This window comes from Candoia aspera, chromosome 4 (genome assembly GCF_035149785.1).
Source record: "Candoia aspera isolate rCanAsp1 chromosome 4, rCanAsp1.hap2, whole genome shotgun sequence".
NCBI lineage: Eukaryota > Metazoa > Chordata > Lepidosauria > Squamata > Boidae > Candoia > Candoia aspera.
The window spans coordinates 92,969,319-92,987,159 of NC_086156.1; the positions used below are offsets into that span (position 1 = coordinate 92,969,319).

At 50.2% G+C, this 17,841-nt stretch overlaps 1 protein-coding gene across 1 annotated transcript in view; it reads right to left on the reverse strand.

Annotated features, from left to right (window-relative positions):
• The window catches only part of LOC134495507 (deleted in malignant brain tumors 1 protein-like), a 56,157-nt gene that overhangs the window by 5,107 nt on the left and 33,209 nt on the right, over positions 1-17,841 (reverse strand). Inside the window, exons 8-12 of the mRNA XM_063301001.1 lie at positions 15,312-15,626; positions 14,278-14,592; positions 1,639-1,968; positions 705-1,028; positions 481-609 (exon numbers count right to left, since the gene is read on the reverse strand). Of these exons, the coding sequence (XP_063157071.1) occupies positions 481-609; positions 705-1,028; positions 1,639-1,968; positions 14,278-14,592; positions 15,312-15,626 (1,413 nt within the window). The remainder of the gene's footprint in view (positions 1-480; positions 610-704; positions 1,029-1,638; positions 1,969-14,277; positions 14,593-15,311; positions 15,627-17,841) is intronic.

Below are 17,841 nucleotides of genomic sequence, written 5' to 3' on the forward strand. Positions count from 1 at the left end.
AGAGAGTTTTGTGATTTTTATTGGTCTGGGCCTCATGCTAGGGGCCTCAAGACTGCCTCCCCTTAAGGTGTGGGGCTTATATAGGTTTAGAAGTTATATTAGCTAATGACCAGTAGGGTCATGACCAGTTTTATCCTTATTGGGACTCTTCAGGTATAGGTATCTTCCATACTAGATGTTCTATGTATCCTGGGCCTGAGGCCAATATAGCTTTAAAGTTAAATGTGCTGTATGTGGGTTCAAATCCCATTAAAGAGTTGAACATAACACATCTAATATGGAGGATGCCTACACCTGAACATTTCCAATAAGGACAAAACTGGTCATGTAGTGCCTCCTACTGGTCACTAGCTAATATAACATCTAAAGGAGGAGACTGTCAGCTATTCTGAAAATTGTGAACTTGTGCACATAAGCATATAAAATCTGGGGTACCCTGCCAAGTCATCAAGTGCAGAAAAACTGTTGTTAACTTCTTACCTTGTCTCCGAGTGAAAGGATTCAGTGTAGATAATTTCATTCCCTTTTTCCACAGGTAAAACAAAATGCCACCAATGAGTAAAACAATAAATAGCAAGCTCAAAAGGACTGCAGCAGTTGTCGTCGAGCCTGGAAAGTGGGCAAGAAGAGAAATCAAGAGTGAGAGAGCTACAGTGTTGTTCTCTTGCTGATCATTGTTCCTAAAATTTGGACTGGATATATACCTGACCATCCTTCACATAAGGCTCCTGCATAGGAGCCACAGATGCACTTCTTGGAACCTGTTGCTGCGGCTTGGCACTCAGTAATGAATGACTCTGTTCCTGTGCATTTCACATCATCCAGAAATGCTGGGCCAGAACTCATGCCATATTCATTGCCCTTTGGGATAGACAATGCTGAACCACAGCCCAGTTGTCGACATATCACTGTGGCTTCCTTAAGACTCCAACCAGAATCCCCGACAGGGAGCCAGGAGCCATTATAGTTCAACTCTACTCGTCCAACACAGGCACTGGGGCCATTCGCTAATCGTACATCCAAGGGACCTGGAAAACAAAAGGGAGATAACTTGACCTTTCAAGCTGATGTGGTGTGCCCAAGTGCTCACTTGGAAGTTCTCTCAGACACACTTAAGATTTTAGAAATATTTGTTTTCCTCTCCAGCATTCTAGGTATGAGTTTGATCTTTCTTGTTCAGTTGTGTTTTGACTTTAGCCCTGTAGAGAGAATGGGAATGGCCTTGAAGGATAGAAGGAAGAGCTGCTACCAACACAACAGTCAGGTAAGCGGGAACTTTCATTTCCCTTTTAAAGTAACCACAGTTTCCTGCTAATCCTAAACAAGCACACTAATGGAGGAGGACTATTGCTTTCTTTGAAGAAGGATGTACGATAACAAACTGAAACGCTATAGGAAAGAGGATGCACAAGTTGTTTTGGCTCCAGATCATCCTCCTTCCATGTTGCTTTCCACAACCATGTTTTTGGTTGTGCTTTTGAGGGTAATTACCTCTCAGGAACACTTAAAAGGATTTTGAGTTTAAAAGCAGTCCTTTCCTTTACTCCAGACTGAAGTTGCACACATACACACTCAATATTAAACTTTCAGCTATACGCATTTGTATTTAATTTGTAACTTCCCCCATCTGTAAGCTACCTGAGCAAATCACACCAGCATCTTCTCCATGATCACAGTCATGCTCTCCTACGGAGCGTCCTGTGCACTGTTTGATTGATCTTTCTCTCCCAGTGCAGTTCACATCATCCAGGAAAATAGGGCCAGAACCTCTTCCAAAGTGTGCCCCAGTCAGGGATTCCAAAGGAATGCCACACTTTAGCTGCCTACACACAACAGCTACATCTTGAAGGCCCCATCCATCATCACACACAGTTCCCCACTGCTGTTGGTAAAAGACTTCAATCCGCCCTGCGCAGGAGTTTGGACCATCTTCCAGTCTTATGTTGCCCACATTGAGGGTGGATGTTTCTACAAAATGAACAGATTTAATACATGTTAAAAGGTGTGACTCAAAGGCTTTCCATCCACTCAAAGCTGCAAGTAGAGCTTCCTGCCCCCCCCCAAAATCTTTCTGAGAGAGAACCAAAGTGCAAAGTCTCCCCAAACATGTTGTCATGTTCGCCGTTTCAATGTCTTTGATGCATCGTAACGTTTCGCATGTCATTAATTGGATGCGTGTTTCATCTTTCTCGGGAGGATGGGAACGGTTATCTTTTGGCTTTGCTTTGGAATGTATTTGTATTATCTACTGCGCTCAAGGTTACTTTCCCAGGCTAGCAACTCTGACGATTGCTAGCACCTGTGCCGGGCGGGGCTGTTACGAGGGAGGCGGGGTACGTTTGCACCAAGGGTTTAAGTTTGTATTTGGCGCGCTTTTGCTCATTCTCAGCTTTCTCTGTATTTGCCTTTAGTACTCTAAATAAATCAGATTTCATTTAGCAGCCTCTTGTGAGTCTGAGTATTTGGGGCTAGGGCAACCATTACATAAAGCTGAGAAATCCTAAGTTCCTAACTCCGCTGGCCCCTGTCCAGGAAAGACAAGCGTCTAACCCTGTGAGGGAGAGAGCCCGCGATGACTGAACCCGACATCATGATGATGGAGGAAGGGGAACCGGACTCGACCGTGAGGCAGTCCGGCCGACCGTCCCAAGGAGGGGAGCTGTCAGCCATCCGAGAGGAGGCGAGCTCCGAGTCGGAGAGTGAAGCCGGGGGGCTGAAAACGGCCCCAGAGACCACCGTAAATTCTCCGGGCGAGCTGCTCACCTGGGATACGACCCAAGGAGATGCCACGGCAGCGGGGGGTCCCTCATGGAGGCAGAGATACCCATTGTCCCCCAACGTGGTGCAGGTGCAGCCAACGGAGAGCTCACCCACTCCGGATCGGATCCGAGTGTTGGAGTCCAAAATGGATTCGTTGGAGGCTATATTGAAACAGCTGAGCTTGGATGTGACCTCGTTGCGAGAGGTCCGGGAAGAATCAAGCCAAAGGCATTCAACCCCCTCTTCCCAGGGGCTGTCCCCGGAACGGCGAAGGGTGGTGCGGAGGCGCGAAGGGGACCAGTCGGTCCGGATGGAAATCGCAGCATCGCCAGGGCGATCGCCCCGGGGCCCCGTGCCGCCCCAAGCCAGGGGAACACAAGCCGCGGCAGCACCGGTGGTGGGGCGCGGCGCGGCGGGAGGCGGCATGCGAGACTTCCCTGTCAAGTTTGATGGGGACCCGACCAAACTCTCGTTCTTCCTGACGAACGCGAAAGCCTATATGGAAGAATGGGGGGCGTTTTTCCAATCGGAAAAGGCAAGGATCATCACCATTGCCACCAAACTGAAGGGGAGGGCGGCAGACTGGTATGTCCAGATGTGCCAGTCGGAGGCGCCTGAACTGGAAAGTCTCGAGGAGTTCCTCTGGGCGTTGAAGCAACACTTCGAGGACCCCTTAGCAAAGGAGAGAGCAAAGCGAGCCCTGAAAGAACTCAAGCAGGGGTTCAGATCAGTGGCCGATTATGCTTTGGAGTTTAAAGCGCTAGCTGGGAAAGTGGATGACTGGTCCCAAGCAACCATTATCGAGCTCTTCAAGGATGGCTTGAATACAGAGGTGCTGCGCTGGTCCCTGGGGAGGGACGACCCATACACGCTGTATGAGTGGATCCTGCTGGCGGGGAGGGCTGAACATGCCCAGGAGATCTTTGCCCAGCGGAAGACCGCCAAGTCGGGGCGGGAGGTGAAGCCCAGCCGCCCATCGACCACCGGGGGGAAACCGGGACAACGACCCTGGGACGAGGAGCGGGAGAAGCGATACGCAAAAGGCTTGTGCCTGAGATGTGGTAAGGAGGGGCATAGAGTGGCAGCATGCCCGAAGGCAAAGGTGGAGGAACGGCCCGGAAAACCGCCAGCCAAGTCCCCTGCATTGCCGAGGAAGCAGAAAGAGGCGGTGGCTGAAACCGAGGGAGACGATGTGATGTTCTTCGAAATTGAGGGGGAGACCGAAATCCCGCAGCCGGCGGGAAACGCCAGCCACCTGCTCTAAAGGGCGCCGCTGGGCAGGTGGTAGAGGATGGGCGCGAGCCTCCATCGGTGAGTGGCACTTACCGCATACTCATGGTGAAATTGAAATTGGGCTCCCAATCCAAGACTGTGGAAGTATGGGCCATGATTGATTCGGGGTGTTCCCGGTGTCTTATGCACCCCGACGTGGTGGCGGCTTTGGAGCTCCCCACGTTCCCTTTACAGCGACCCATCGCTTTTACTCAGCTGGATGGGTCCGTGGCAGGGGGCCAACCGGTCACCCATTTTACAGGGCGTGTAGCCTTGCAACTGGGCAGTCACCAGGAAGGGCTGTCTTTTGTCGTGGCTCCGGTTGGGGGGCCATTGGTGGTGTTGGGGGTACCCTGGTTGGTGCAGCAAAACCCCCACATAAACTGGGTCTATGTTTGATGGTCAGCAACACTTCGAAGTTAAAGAAATTCTGGACTCTAGACGCCTTCGCAATTCTTTGCAATACTTAGTTCGTTGGAAACATTTCCCTCATCCTGAGTGGGTCGCTGCACCAGATGTAGCTTCCCCTGTTTTGGTGGCCCGCTTCCACTCTGCTTACCCCACAAAACCGGGTCCCTAAGTGTATTTTTAGGAGGGCGGTATGTCATGTTCGCCGTTTCAATGTCTTTGATGCATCGTAACGTTTCGCATGTCATTAATTGGATGCGTGTTTCATCTTTCTCGGGAGGATGGGAACGGTTATCTTTTGGCTTTGCTTTGGAATGTATTTGTATTATCTACTGCGCTCAAGGTTACTTTCCCAGGCTAGCAACTCTGACGATTGCTAGCACCTGTGCCGGGCGGGGCTGTTACGAGGGAGGCGGGGTACGTTTGCACCAAGGGTTTAAGTTTGTATTTGGCGCGCTTTTGCTCATTCTCAGCTTTCTCTGTATTTGCCTTTAGTACTCTAAATAAATCAGATTTCATTTAGCAGCCTCTTGTGAGTCTGAGTATTTGGGGCTAGGGCAACCATTACACATGTTGCGGCAGTTGAGGGCTGGTGGAAGAAACGGAAGAGAAGAGTCACTGCTATAGCCCCAGAAGTATCTCAGTTCCCCTTCTTCCACCCGAAGCACTGTATTCCTTCCCTCTCTTATTCACCATTCTGTTCAGGGAGAACCTCCTGTCCCCTCCCATTCAGAATAGACTCATGATTCCTCCTCTCAGAAGACTCCTCCCCACACAGCTTTCTCAAAATCTTTATCTTTTAGGCATACTAGACCCACACTGAAAAAATCTGGACAACCACTAGATGGCAGCAGAAAGTATTCTCTATCTCTTTGTTACCATGTAGTGGTCACCCAGATGTTTGTACCTCAAATATATTTGGCATATTCTCTCTCCCCTCGCTCTTCATGAGCTGGAAGGTGGTGGAGGAGGAGGGCCAAAAGAGGGAAAAAGCAGACTGCAGCAAATGCTGAGGAAGTGTTCAGGGTCTCTCTACTACCAGCAAATGCTGGGGCAACAGTTGACTCAGGAATAGCAACTGAGAAAGAGGTGGTGTAATGAATGCCTATTCTAAAACACTATCAGACTCAGGAGCAGGAATTCAAAGATATCTGATTTATTAAAGAATAGTAGGCAGGATCACAAAGAAAGCTGAGAATGATAAAAGCGTGCCAAATGCAAACTAAAAACCCTCGGTGCAAATAAGATCCCTCCCCCCATAGAATCTTCCCAAGTTCACAATCCCAGGTGCTCCTAACGGCTTCTGATGGTCTGCGGGAAAAGTCCTTGAACAGAGAACATAACCCAAACACATTCCATTGTAATGAACACAGATACAGAGCTTGGTACAAGGTTTCACAGCAGCTCCCTCCCAAACAGAAACGCCCATCAGCGCCATGGCATGTGGAACGTTATGATGACAGGTGGTAGCTGCAATGTCCCTTTACTACACCCTCCCTCCCTTCCCACTCATTTAATAATATTCCTACTGAGGCTCAGCACTTGTGTGACCATGTCCAATGAAGAAATCCAGGCAATCACTAGATATGGCAGCAGAAACATACTGTATACCATTTATTTGCTTTCGTCTAGTAATTATCCATATTTGAGTGGCCCAGATGCAAGAGTCTTTCCCCAAGCAATCATGTTTGATGAAGATATGGGCCAAGGAATGGGCAAGGGAGAGTGATGGGCACTTTTCCAAGGAGTGATGGGGACCCCTCCTCCTCCTCCTCCAAGAAGTCTAGTTCACTTGCCTTCACTCTATTACCACCAATGCCTCTGTCTAGAAGTTTATTAGAACAGGTACTGGCCTTTGATAAAAGAAAGGAGAGGAAATAATTGTAGGCTCATCCCAACTGTTTGAAATGAAAACAAGGAAGATACATAGCAGGGAACGCTCAGTTTTGCCAAGGCACACAGCTGAGCTAATATGGCAAAATGCTTTCCGTTGATTGAAGAAGCAACTACCGTCTCTGGCAGCTTTGTTGCCAGTGATCTTTCATCAGAAAGCTCAGTAAAAGATAAAACTACCACCAGGAAGTAAGTTTTTAAAAGAAGATTTTAAACATGGCTGCTGACTCAGCATTCTTTCATTACAGTAAGCAAAATTTTGTATCTCTTATTACATTAAACCAAGGGTGTCCAACCTAGGCTCCAGCCCATTTTTGCAATCGCAAAATACTTCCTCCAAATAGAAAATTTGGTAGTACATTTATTGTGTTTTCTTGGAGCTCTAATAATGTAGATGCACCATACTTTTGTAGGACTTTTGTAGGACTTAACCATCCTTCCCGAAGATGTAAAAAAAATATGAACTCTGCTGAGATCAGTGCCATGTCCTTTTGACTTGAAAATTGAAAGAAAAAGCCCAATTGTCTAATGTCTATCCCTTTATGAGAATATTATTCCTATTTTTTTTTCATTGTAAGTTCAGAACCTGACACTCCTCCCCTTTGCACATATATGTGATGAAGCTGGATGGCTGAAGAAAATAAGAAAACTTAATCGTCTGTGTTCCCTGAATGCAAAGGATGTCATCCATTTTTAAGATGTTTCTTTGTTTTCAGATGTTTTTTCATATGTGTGCTAAAAAGGGCAGGTAGTCTTTTTGTCATGCGCTGCCTACCTCCGAGTAACACACAGACACTGGTTCCGTTGAAGCAGGCTCTGGTTTATTCGTAGTGTAGATACAGTGGTAGAAAAAAGCTGAGAGTGACAGGAGCGCGCCGGTGCGGGGTTTAAATACCCCGCGCCGGTCAGCGCCCCCTCACTTGCGGTTACGTCACCCCCCCTTTGTCCAACATGCTGTCTTGCCGGTAGGTGAGGGGTTGCGAGGCCCCGCTGGCGCTCCGGGATCGCCCATCATCGGTTTCCCTATTCCTCCGGTGATTGCTGTCAGCTGGGCGATCTCCGTTGCGCTAGCGCTAACAGCTTGGGTGTGCCTCGCGATCCGCTTAGCCATTGTATCTTGTTCTTTAGTCTTTGTAAGTTGATGGCTACTTATCTTGAGCCCCTTCCCCTGTTTCCTTGTTATTGTCATGTGTGCCATTGCGCTGATGTCTTCAGCTCAACGGCACTCATGACATACTGCCCCCTGTCCGAATAGTGCCCCCCCCCCGGCTTTCCGGTTTTTTTACCAGGAGAGCTGTCAAAATGTTTTTTTTTTTTTTTGAATTCCCCGCTGGAGTGTTTTCGCCCCTCCCTTTGTTCCGCCCTCTACCACGTGTCCCTCTAGGGTGTGTTCGCAGTGCGCATGCCCCGGTCACACCCTGGGCGTGCGCATGCTCCGGCCACACCCTGTTTGTTTGGCTCAGTTCGGCGAGGAGAGAGGCGTGTCTGGTCGGGTGCTTATCAGCTCCAGGTAGGGCCCTTATTTTTTTTTTCCTAAGTGCGTTGCCTTTGTTATGTGTGCTCCTGGGCGTTGCCCCCAGGATGCACTGTTAACTTGATTGCCACTCCCCCGTGGGCCCGGGGCGGGGGGAGGGTGCTGGCGACCGCTTGTCACTGCCTCGTAGGCCCAGGGCGGGGGGGGTGAGTCCCGGGGGGGGAGGTCCACCCAAGTCGCGGGCTTGGGGGGGCCCTTTCCCTTGGGGCACGGTAGGCGGGGGGGCGCGGGGGAGGGGGTATGCAGGTGCCGGTTTGCTAGTCTTGCCTTAGGCTTGTCGGGGTACGCCCGGTGAAAAGCCCGGGTCAGGTCAGGTGCGTTAACGTTGTGCGCCGCCACCCATTCTGGGTGGGGGAAGTGTTTCCACCTGACCAAATAGTGTAAAGTTCCCTGTTGCCTGCGGGAGTCGAGTATGTCCCTTACGTCAAAGTGATGTTGGCCGTCGATCATCACCGGTGAGGGCAGTGGCGTGCTTGGGTGCCATCGGGAGGTAGTTGCCGGTTTCAGGAGGCTGGTGTGGAATACCGGGTGGAGTCTCTGTAGGTTGTGTGGCAGGTCCAAGCGTATTGCCACCGGGTTCACTATCTGCGTGACTCGGAACGGCCCGATGTACTTAGGCCCCAGTTTTTTCGAAGGTTGGGGTGACTTTAGGAATTTGGTGGATAGGTAGACCATATCCCCAGCCTGGAACGTCGGTTGTTGGCGCCGGTGCTTGTCGGCCTGCTCTTTGTAGGCCGCCTGTGCTTCCTTCAGCATGCCGTGATTATTGGCCACGATTCCGCAATCTTCCGTCCCCAGTCGCTAGCGTCCATCTGGGGTTCCGGGGGTTGTGGTAGCTCCGGTATGGGGACGAAGTCGCGCCCCGAGACTACCTCGAATGGAGTTTTCCCCGTGCTCGTGTGAACGGCGTTGTTGTATGCAACTTCGGCGAACGGGAGCAGTTTGGCCCAGTCGTCTTGATAGTAGTTGGTGTATGAGCGTATGAATTGTTCTAGGGTGGCATTGAGGACCTCTGTGGCTCCGTCCGTCTGGGGGTGCCAGGCAGTGGATAGGGCCTGTTGGGTCCCCGTCAGCTTTAGGAAGGCCCGCCAGAATTTAGAAGTGAATTGTGTGCCCCTGTCGGTCACCACACGTGCAGGACATCCGTGTAACCTGTACACGTGTATGAGGAAGAGTTTGGCTAGTTGTTGTGCGGACAGGACCGATGTGCAGGGGATGAAGTGGGCCTGTTTCGAAAAGTAGTCTTTCACCACCCAAATGGCCATTTTCTTCTGGCTGGGTGGGAGGTCCACTATAAAATCCATGGAGATTTCCTCCCATGGGCGGGAGGGTTCTGCCACCTGTTGTAAAAGCCCCGAGGGTTTGCCTGGTGCCCGTTTGGCTCTGGCGCACGTTGGGCAGGACGCTACGTAAGCTTTCACGTCCCGTCTTAGCGCGGGCCACCAGAATTGACGCCTTGTTAGGTGCAGGGTCTTAAGGAACCCAAAGTGTCCCGCTTGCTTGGTGTCGTGGGATCTATGCAAGATCGCTTGGCGTTGCAAGTCCGGGACATAGATTCTGCCTTCCCCCCATGCCAGGTCCTGTGCCATCGTTACCTTGTCGGGGTTTGCCAGGAACCAGGGGTCGGTTTTGAGGGCGGCGGCGAGGTCCGTGCGTATCCCCCCTGGTAGTTGCGGTTGGCGTCGTCTGGTCACAGGTTGTCCCGCCGTCGGTTGCGCCGTAGAGTCGAGCTGCTTCCGAGCGCCGCTCCGGGTGGTCACGGCCATCCCCAGTTGAGAAGCGGATAGGACCGTCCCAATGGTGTCTGGGGCGGGCTCTTCGTCTTGGGGCAGTCGGGAAAGGGCGTCAGCCAGGAAGTTCTTTTTACCCGGCATGAACTTCAGCTGGAAGTTGAAGCGGCTGAAGAATTGGGCCCATCGGACCTGTTTTGGGCTGAGGCGTCTGGGCGTTCGGAGGGCCTCGAGGTTCCGGTGGTCGGTCCAGACCTCGAATGGTTGGGCGGCTCCTTCGAGTAGGTGTCTCCATGTTTCCAGCGCCGATTTTACCGCGAAGGCTTCCTTCTCCCAGACGTGCCATCGCCTTTCTGTCTCGGAGAATTTCCTCGACAGGTAGGCGCATGGTTTCAGGAGTCCTGTGGGGTCCTTTTGGAGTAGGATGGCCCCCAGGGAGAAGTCTGAGGCGTCGGCTTGGACCACGAACGGCCGTTCTGGGTCCGGGTGCGCGAGGATTGGCTCTGTGGTGAACAGCGCTTTCAACTTATTGAATGCGGTCTGGCACGCGGGAGTCCAATTCAATACTGTGCCCGGGTTCTTGGCGCGTCGGGTGTCCCCCACCCCTTTGGTTTTGAGGAGGTCCGTTAGGGGGAGGGCTATCTCCGCGAACCCCCGGGCGAATTATCTGTAAAAATTCGCGAAGCCGAGGAAGCTCTGGAGTTGGCGTCTGTTGCGGGGGCGTTCCCAGTTCAGCACCGCCTCGACTTTTGCGGGGTCCATTTCTATGCCGTCTCCGGAGATTCGGTACCCCAGGTAGTCTAGGCGCGCTTTATGGAATTCGCACTTTGCGGGTTTGGCATAGAGCTGCGCCCTTCTGAGCTTATCAAGGACTTGTCTGACTAGGGTCACATGTTCCTCGTGCGTTTTAGTGTAGATAAGGACGTCATCGATGTAGACCAGGACCCCTTTGAACAGGTGTTCATGCAGGACCTCATTGATGAGCTGCATAAACACCCCCGGGGCCCCCGCGAGTCCGAACGGCAGCACTTTGTACTGGAAGGCGCCTAGGGGGCAGTTGAACGCAGTCTTCCATTCGTCCCCCTCCCTGATTTGGATGCGGTAGTACGCCTTGCGAAGGTCCAGCTTGGAGAAGACCTTGCCTGTGGACAGGTGGGCGAGCATATCTTTTACCAGGGGTAAGGGGTATTTGTTGGACAGGGAAGCCGCGTTTAGGCCCCGGTAGTCAGTGCAGAGCCGTAGGGTGCCGTCTTTCTTCTCCCAGAATAAGACGGGGGCTCCGACCGGTGAGCATGCTGGCTCTATGAATCCCCTCTCTAGGTTTTTATCGATGAACTCCCGGAGGGTTGCCATCTCCTTCGGGGTCATCGAGTAGATCTTCGGTCTAGGTAAGGGGACGTCGGGCAGCAGGTCAATCCGACAGTCCGTCTTGCGGTGGGGGGGTAGTTGGTCAGCTTCCGCCTCTCCGAAGACCTCGGAGAAGTCAGCGTATTGTTCCGGTAGGTCTGCTGTGGTAGCTGCATTGTCCTGTGTAGCCGCCTCTGCTCGTCCCACAGTGGGGTTGGTTCTGCCCGCCGGAACTGGCGCCCGGTACTCGCCGTCGCCAAATATGAAGGTGCGGGTCGCCCAGTCGATGCGCGGGTTGTTTGTCGCGAGCCATGGCATTCCCAAGACTGCAATGGGTCGTCCGATGTGGGTGACAACGAACGATGTGCGTTCGGTGTGAGTGCCCATTTGCAGGGTGACCGGCTCGGTCTGCATCGTGGCTGGTTTCCCTCCCGCTGTTGAGCCGTCCAGCTGGTGGAATGCCAGTGGCGTGGGGAGGGGGGAGCAGCGGAGGTCGAGTTTGGCGACTAAGTCGGGGTGGATGAGGTTTTTCGAGCACCCCGAGTCCACTAGTGCCGCGGCCGTGGTGGCTCCGTTGCCGGCAGAGAGTTTGATTGCCACCATTATAACGGAGCTTTCGCCGTTCCGTCGAGGTGGTCCGCGCTGCTGTCCCACCGCCTGCCTTGCAATGTGTTTCAGGGCAGGCGGGGAGCGTTTCCCGCCGGCTGGTCTGGGTCTACGACGTCCTCTCCCCCCCAGTAGGCATCCCAGCCTTCCTCTGGTGTCGCTGTGGCTCCGGTCATTCGTCGGTGAGGGGGCGGCGGCGGGTTAGGTGGTTTGAGGCTAGCTTTCGGGGCGGGTTTAGGCACACTGGCCGGCGGTCGGTTGGCGAAGCAATCTGCCGTCTTGTGCCCCAGTTTTCCACACCTCCCGCAGGGCCCGCGATTAAATTTCTTCCTTGGGTATGTGGGACCGGCCGTCCCCACGTGTGGTGCGGGTACCTTTTGGCAGGTGTTGGTCGTGTCTTCCGTCGTCATGAGGAAGGTGCGGTGCGCGTGTTCTGCTTTCCCCGCGAGGTGGATCCACCCGTGTAGAGTCTCTGGGTCGTCGCGGTAGAGGGCCCATTGGAGTACGTCGCGGTTGAGCCCCCTTTTGAACATTTCCAGCAGGGTGGTCTCGGACCAGTCGTTGACCTTCCCCGCGAGGGCTTTGAACTCTAGGGCGTAGTCTGGGACAGTGCGTGCGCCCTGTTTAAGTCTTTGGAGTGCGCTTTTCGCCCTCACTTTGGCTAGTGGGTCCTCAAAGTAGCTCTTCATCTCGTTGATGAAGGCGTGGATGTTGGCGAGGGCGGGGGAGCTGGACTCGTACAGTTGGACGTACCAGTCCGCCGCCCGGTCTTGTAGTTTGATCGCCACGGCTGCGATCTTGTCCGCTTCGGAGTCATAGGAGTGTCCGTGCCTCCCCATGAACTCCCTGGCGTTCGTGATGAAGAACGACAGTTTTGCGGGGTTCCCATCAAAGAAGATGGGGAAGTCGTTTGGGGCCCGGGCGTTTTGCGAGCCCCTTCCTCTCGCTTCCCGGCCTGTGGTGTCGTCCACCTGGGCCGTTTGTTGACCATCATCTGGCCTGTGGGAGTTCGGCGCCTCGCTCGGGGTGTGGACCTGTGCGGGGACGTCGTTGGGCGGCGCGGGGGACATCAACGACTGAAGCGTGGTCCGGAGTTCCTTCAGTTGGGTCTCCATGGCCGCGAGTCTAGCTTGTGCGTCCCCGTCCGCGATCCGCGCCGCCGCTGGGGCTGGTTCCATCGGTGCGTCGGCGGGGGTGGGTCGCCGGTGGGGTTCAGGCGCTCCCGACCATTGGCCCGCTTCCTCCGCCGTCGGCTGGGTTGCTTGTTCGTCCTCCCCCGTGCTTACCGCCGTTGGGCTGCCGCTCCACGCCCGTGGCTGGGGTGCGATGTGGGGCGCGGGGTTCTCCGCTGGTCTCGGGAGGTATGTTGCTCCCTCCCGTGGCCGGGTTGCCTCCGTCGCCACAACCCCTTGGGGTTGGAGCTGAGGCTCGGGTTGGGCCGGGTGGGCGTCCATGGCTCCGGGAGTCCGCGGTGCCTCTGGCCTCGATCGGTCCTCCTCTGCTTCTTGCCGTGCGGCTCGCCCCCCTTGTCTGCGTCGCGCCGGCCTCATCGTTCCTGGTCTTCTCGCCGTCTACTCCTCCCGCGGCTCGTTGTCGTCCGGTGGGGCTCGGCGAGGCTGAGTTTGTGACTCTCAGCTTTATGTCATGCGCTGCCTACCTCCGAGTAACACACAGACACTGGTTCCGTTGAAGCAGGCTCTGGTTTATTCGTAGTGTAGATACAGTGGTAGAAAAAAGCTGAGAGTGACAGGAACGTGCCGGTGCGGGGTTTAAATACCCCGCGCCGGTCAGCGCCCCCTCACTTGTGGTTACGTCACCCCCCCTTTGTCCAACATGCTGTCTTGCCGGTAGGTGAGGGGTTGCGAGGCCCCGCTGGTGCTCCGGGATCGCCCATCATCGGTTTCCCTATTCCTCCGGTGATTGCTGTCAGCTGGGCGATCTCCGTTGCGCTAGCGCTAACAGCTTGGGTGTGCCTCGCGATCCGCTTAGGCATTGTATCTTGTTCTTTAGTCTTTGTAAGTTGATGGCTACTTATCTTGAGCCCCTTCCCCTGTTTCCTTGTTATTGTCATGTGTGCCATTGCGCTGATGTCTTCAGCTCAACGGCACTCATGACACTTTTCCACATTTTTAGAGCCAGAACCTTTTCTGAAGTGTGCCTGAAATAGGATTTCTAAAGGAATGCCACAATTTAGATGCCTATACATAACAGTTACTGTATATCTGGAAGGTCCCATTTGTCATCTCACACAGATCCCCACCGCTATTGGTTTACCCATTTTTTCTCTGTTTAATAATAGTTAATAGTGACTTAAGTACTAGTGCAAAAATGACCACAGTGAAAATCAAGGCAGCTGCCAGTTTTCTCTCCAGTGCCGGGCCAAGCTAAGCTCCAAAGAAATAAACTTGTTGTTACCGCCATATTGAATTGACTGTTCAGTCTATTCAGCTTCTTTCAAGTTTGTCATACTACTTATCCCAATTCCTTGTACTAATTGTTCCCTCCACTTCTCCATCATAAATGACACAGAATTTAGGTGGTCTCTTCATCCCATCCCAGGACACATCATTTCTCCTCCACTTTGCAATTCACAACTTTGCCAGCATAAATATAAATGGTTTTATATTTTAATCTTGTTTTATTGTAAGCCGCCCAGAGTCCCCCTGTTGGGGAGAGATGGGTGGTGAATAAATTTATAAAATAATAAATAAATAAAAAATAAATTACCTGAACAAATAACACTTGCATCCTGTCCATGATTACAGTTGTTAGTCCCCTTGGTATTTGCTCTGCATTCTTGAATGGAATTTTCTGTGCCTTCACAATTGACATCATCCATCCAGATGCGGCCTGATCCACGCCCAAAATGAGCTCCACCTGGGGCTGATCCAGGACTTCCACAGCCCAGTTGCCTACATACAACTTCTGCCTCTTTTAAGTCCCAAGTCCGGTCACAGACTGTCCCCCACTCGTCACTGTCTGATGTCCGAATCTCAACTCTTCCACTGCAGCGATTTGTGCCATTAGCTAGCCTGAGATTCTCTGAAAATAAAGCAAAGAGATAAATGGATTAGCCTCCTAGAGAATGAGTTTAGGTGGTTCTGAAATATCAGGATGTGAATATACCTTTTCCCAAGAGACAGGAAGGGTATTTCAAATTGAGCTAGACCTACAGTGGTCCTCAGAGAAACCAGCAAGAACAGAACAATTGGGAGAGATAATTTTCTTTGTAAACATATGTTCTGGTTCAGATTATGGGGATACATCAGTATTACTTTTACTAAATCCCCTCTCTCTTTTGTTGATTATGTATATGACAGATGATACCAACATGTTTCCAGCATGAATCTGAGTCTTCACTAGTCTTCTTCTCTTGTTCAAATTGATTACATTTGCAATGCAGCACACAACCACATACTACCCTATCTAGAAATTAGATAATCTCCTTTCCCTGAGGAAGGAATCATCACCAGCTGGCAAAATATAGGAAGAAGTTGGACTGGATAAGACCAAATGCCAGTCTAGCCAATAAACAGATGTCCTTGTGAAATCCACAAGCAAAACATTAGTGCAATACTCCATTACTCCTGCTGAGCCTTATTCAGAAAACTTTGCAAGAAGCACATGAGACAGCTTACATAACAGTTCAAACCAGTGACTTCTCTGAAGATCAGGTACAGCTGAGATTTGGAAGCCAACCTGATTTAACTCTCCTTGTGTTGCTTTCTTCTAGTGTAGGATACATGCTCAAAGCCAGTTACCTGAACATACAACACCAGCATCTTCTCCATGGTTACAGTCATTGCTTCCCCAAGGCTTGGCCTTGCAAGCAGAGAGGGAAGTTTCAGCTCCTGTGCATTCAACATCGTCCAACCAGATAGCATCAGTTCCTCGGCCAAACCGAGCTGAACGAGGGGCAGAAATGGCTGATCCACAGCCAAGGTATCGGCACACAACAACAGCTTCATTCATGTCCCAGTTGTCATCACAAATGGTCCCATACTGCTGGAGATGAAATACCTCCACCCTCCCAGTACACCGGTGTGAGCCGTTGACCACCCTGAGTTCCACTGGATCTGGAATGACAGAAGATATTACCACAAGACCAGTGACACTGAGGAGATTCCCCACAAAAGTAATGTGAACATTTTTACAACTTTGTGAGCCTTTGGCCACGTTGTCTGGAAATTCTAACAGCTCTTGTCTCAGCTAATTGTGATGGTGGGGGCACTGTGTCTGGGAAATCTGCTCTAGACTGATATCAGCACAATATCTTATTCTGACAAACGTTCATTTCTCAAATGTTGGTTACCTGCAAGCACACATGGTAGAAACTCTTTCATGGGAAAAATCAGCAAGTATGTCTGGAGGTGCTTATCCTTTCCTGAACCTGCTGATTATTCCTCAAATATATCCCAGATTGTTTTAGATTATTTTTTTTCTACTGTGCCATTCCATCTTTGGAATGCACCGGGTCAAGAAATGTGCCGGGTATCCTTGTTTGTTTTTCAGCATCAGGTTTTTATTTGCTGCTGCCTGTTAGGTTTTGTGTTTATGTCTTAACCTAGCCTAACAAGTTACTTCTTGTTTCTTTGCTATTTAGTTATTATTAACTATCATTAAATTAACTGTGATTTTGTATTATTAATTTTTATGAATGGTGATATTATTTTTCTGTTGCTGGCCACTGGAAGAGCATTACTGAAGACTATCCTCATTCTTCCTTTCTTTTCCTCTGTTTTCATTATGTCAGACTTTAGACTGCATGTTTCTTTGGTGCGAGCAGGTAAGGCAATAAACAAACAAACAAACATTACATCTCAGCTTGGTAAGAGGAAAAGCTGCAGAAAATCTGATAGATAATGGAGCAAGGAAAGAGCTAACTATTCCACCCATCCCCTTTTTTAAGTAAGCAATTAAAGAATAATGTTAACGTAAATATTAGTTAATCGCAAGAACTTTGAAATAAGAGGTTGGAATACCTCTTATTAAATCTCAATAGTTAAAGGACTATTGCTTCTTTTGAATTTAAGATAAAATTAATTCAACAAAATGTTTTTTTAAGAAAAACTACATTGGACACAGATGCTGGCTGTCACTTTCATTATGTTGGGAATCAAAAATGATTGAGGGGACTCTCACATATACTGTATGATATAGATTTTTCCTACTATTGTCCCATTTTGGTTTAACATTCATAAATTTATTAACATGGTTTTGAGAAGAGTTTAAAGACAGAAATGAGATTCTGAATCATTACCTAGCCATCCATCCATCCATCCATCCATCCATCCATCCATCCATCCATCTCTACCTATCTGCCTATTAAGAGACAGAGAATGGAATTTATCATTATATGAAGAACTATCAGTCATGTGGAGTAGCAGGAATGATTACTCTTGTAGAACGGAAAGTCATTGCTCCCTTGGATTTACAGTCTTAGACTGATGGTACATGTTCATTCTGCTTATGAACTTGCTGTCACTGTGATGGAAAGAGTGATTAACTCTGGGGTTAGGATCCAGTGCTGTTCATTTGCCTGTTTCATGAAATGTTTACTATATATACTGTTGCCCCCCTTTTTTCCTTTTTACCCCTTTTTGCCTGTTTTCCGTTTCTTTTTTCCATTCCTGGCATATTTTTTTTTCTTTTTTCTCTATGCATTAAAGCAAGGCTTCTCAAGCAAGTTTCCATGGCACCCTAGGGTTCCACAAGAGGTCACTAGGGTTTCCTTGGGAGATAATGATTTATTTAAAAAAAAAAATTTCAAATTTGGGCAACTTCACATTAAAGAGGTAAGTTTCATTCTTCATTTTTAATTTAAGAACACTGTTAATGCATCTATACAGGCCTACACATGAAACAGAGATAATAATTTTGTAACTTGTGGCCATTATTTAAGCCTGAATATGCAGGGGTTCTCCGAGGTCTGAGAAAATATTTCAAGGGTTCCTCCAGGGTCAAAAAGGTGGAGAAAGTCTGCATTAAAGGAAGAAAAAAGGTGTCCCACATCCCTTATTTGCTGAAATTAGACATTTTCTAACAAATGTCCAGACTTTTGCGCAAGCATCTACTTTCAGTCTAAAACCAAAGCCTTGGTTATTCCAGTATTAAATTTATTCCTGGTTTATTCCAGGATTAAATTAAGGGGATTTTTTTTGATAGGAACGTCTTTTCCTTGCTTTCTTTTTTCCTTCACACTAGCAGCATTGCATCATTGTAAAGATACCCCAGTTACATCTGGTATCATTATCATAAAATCCCTGGTGGCGCTCTAGTTGCAAGGAAGCA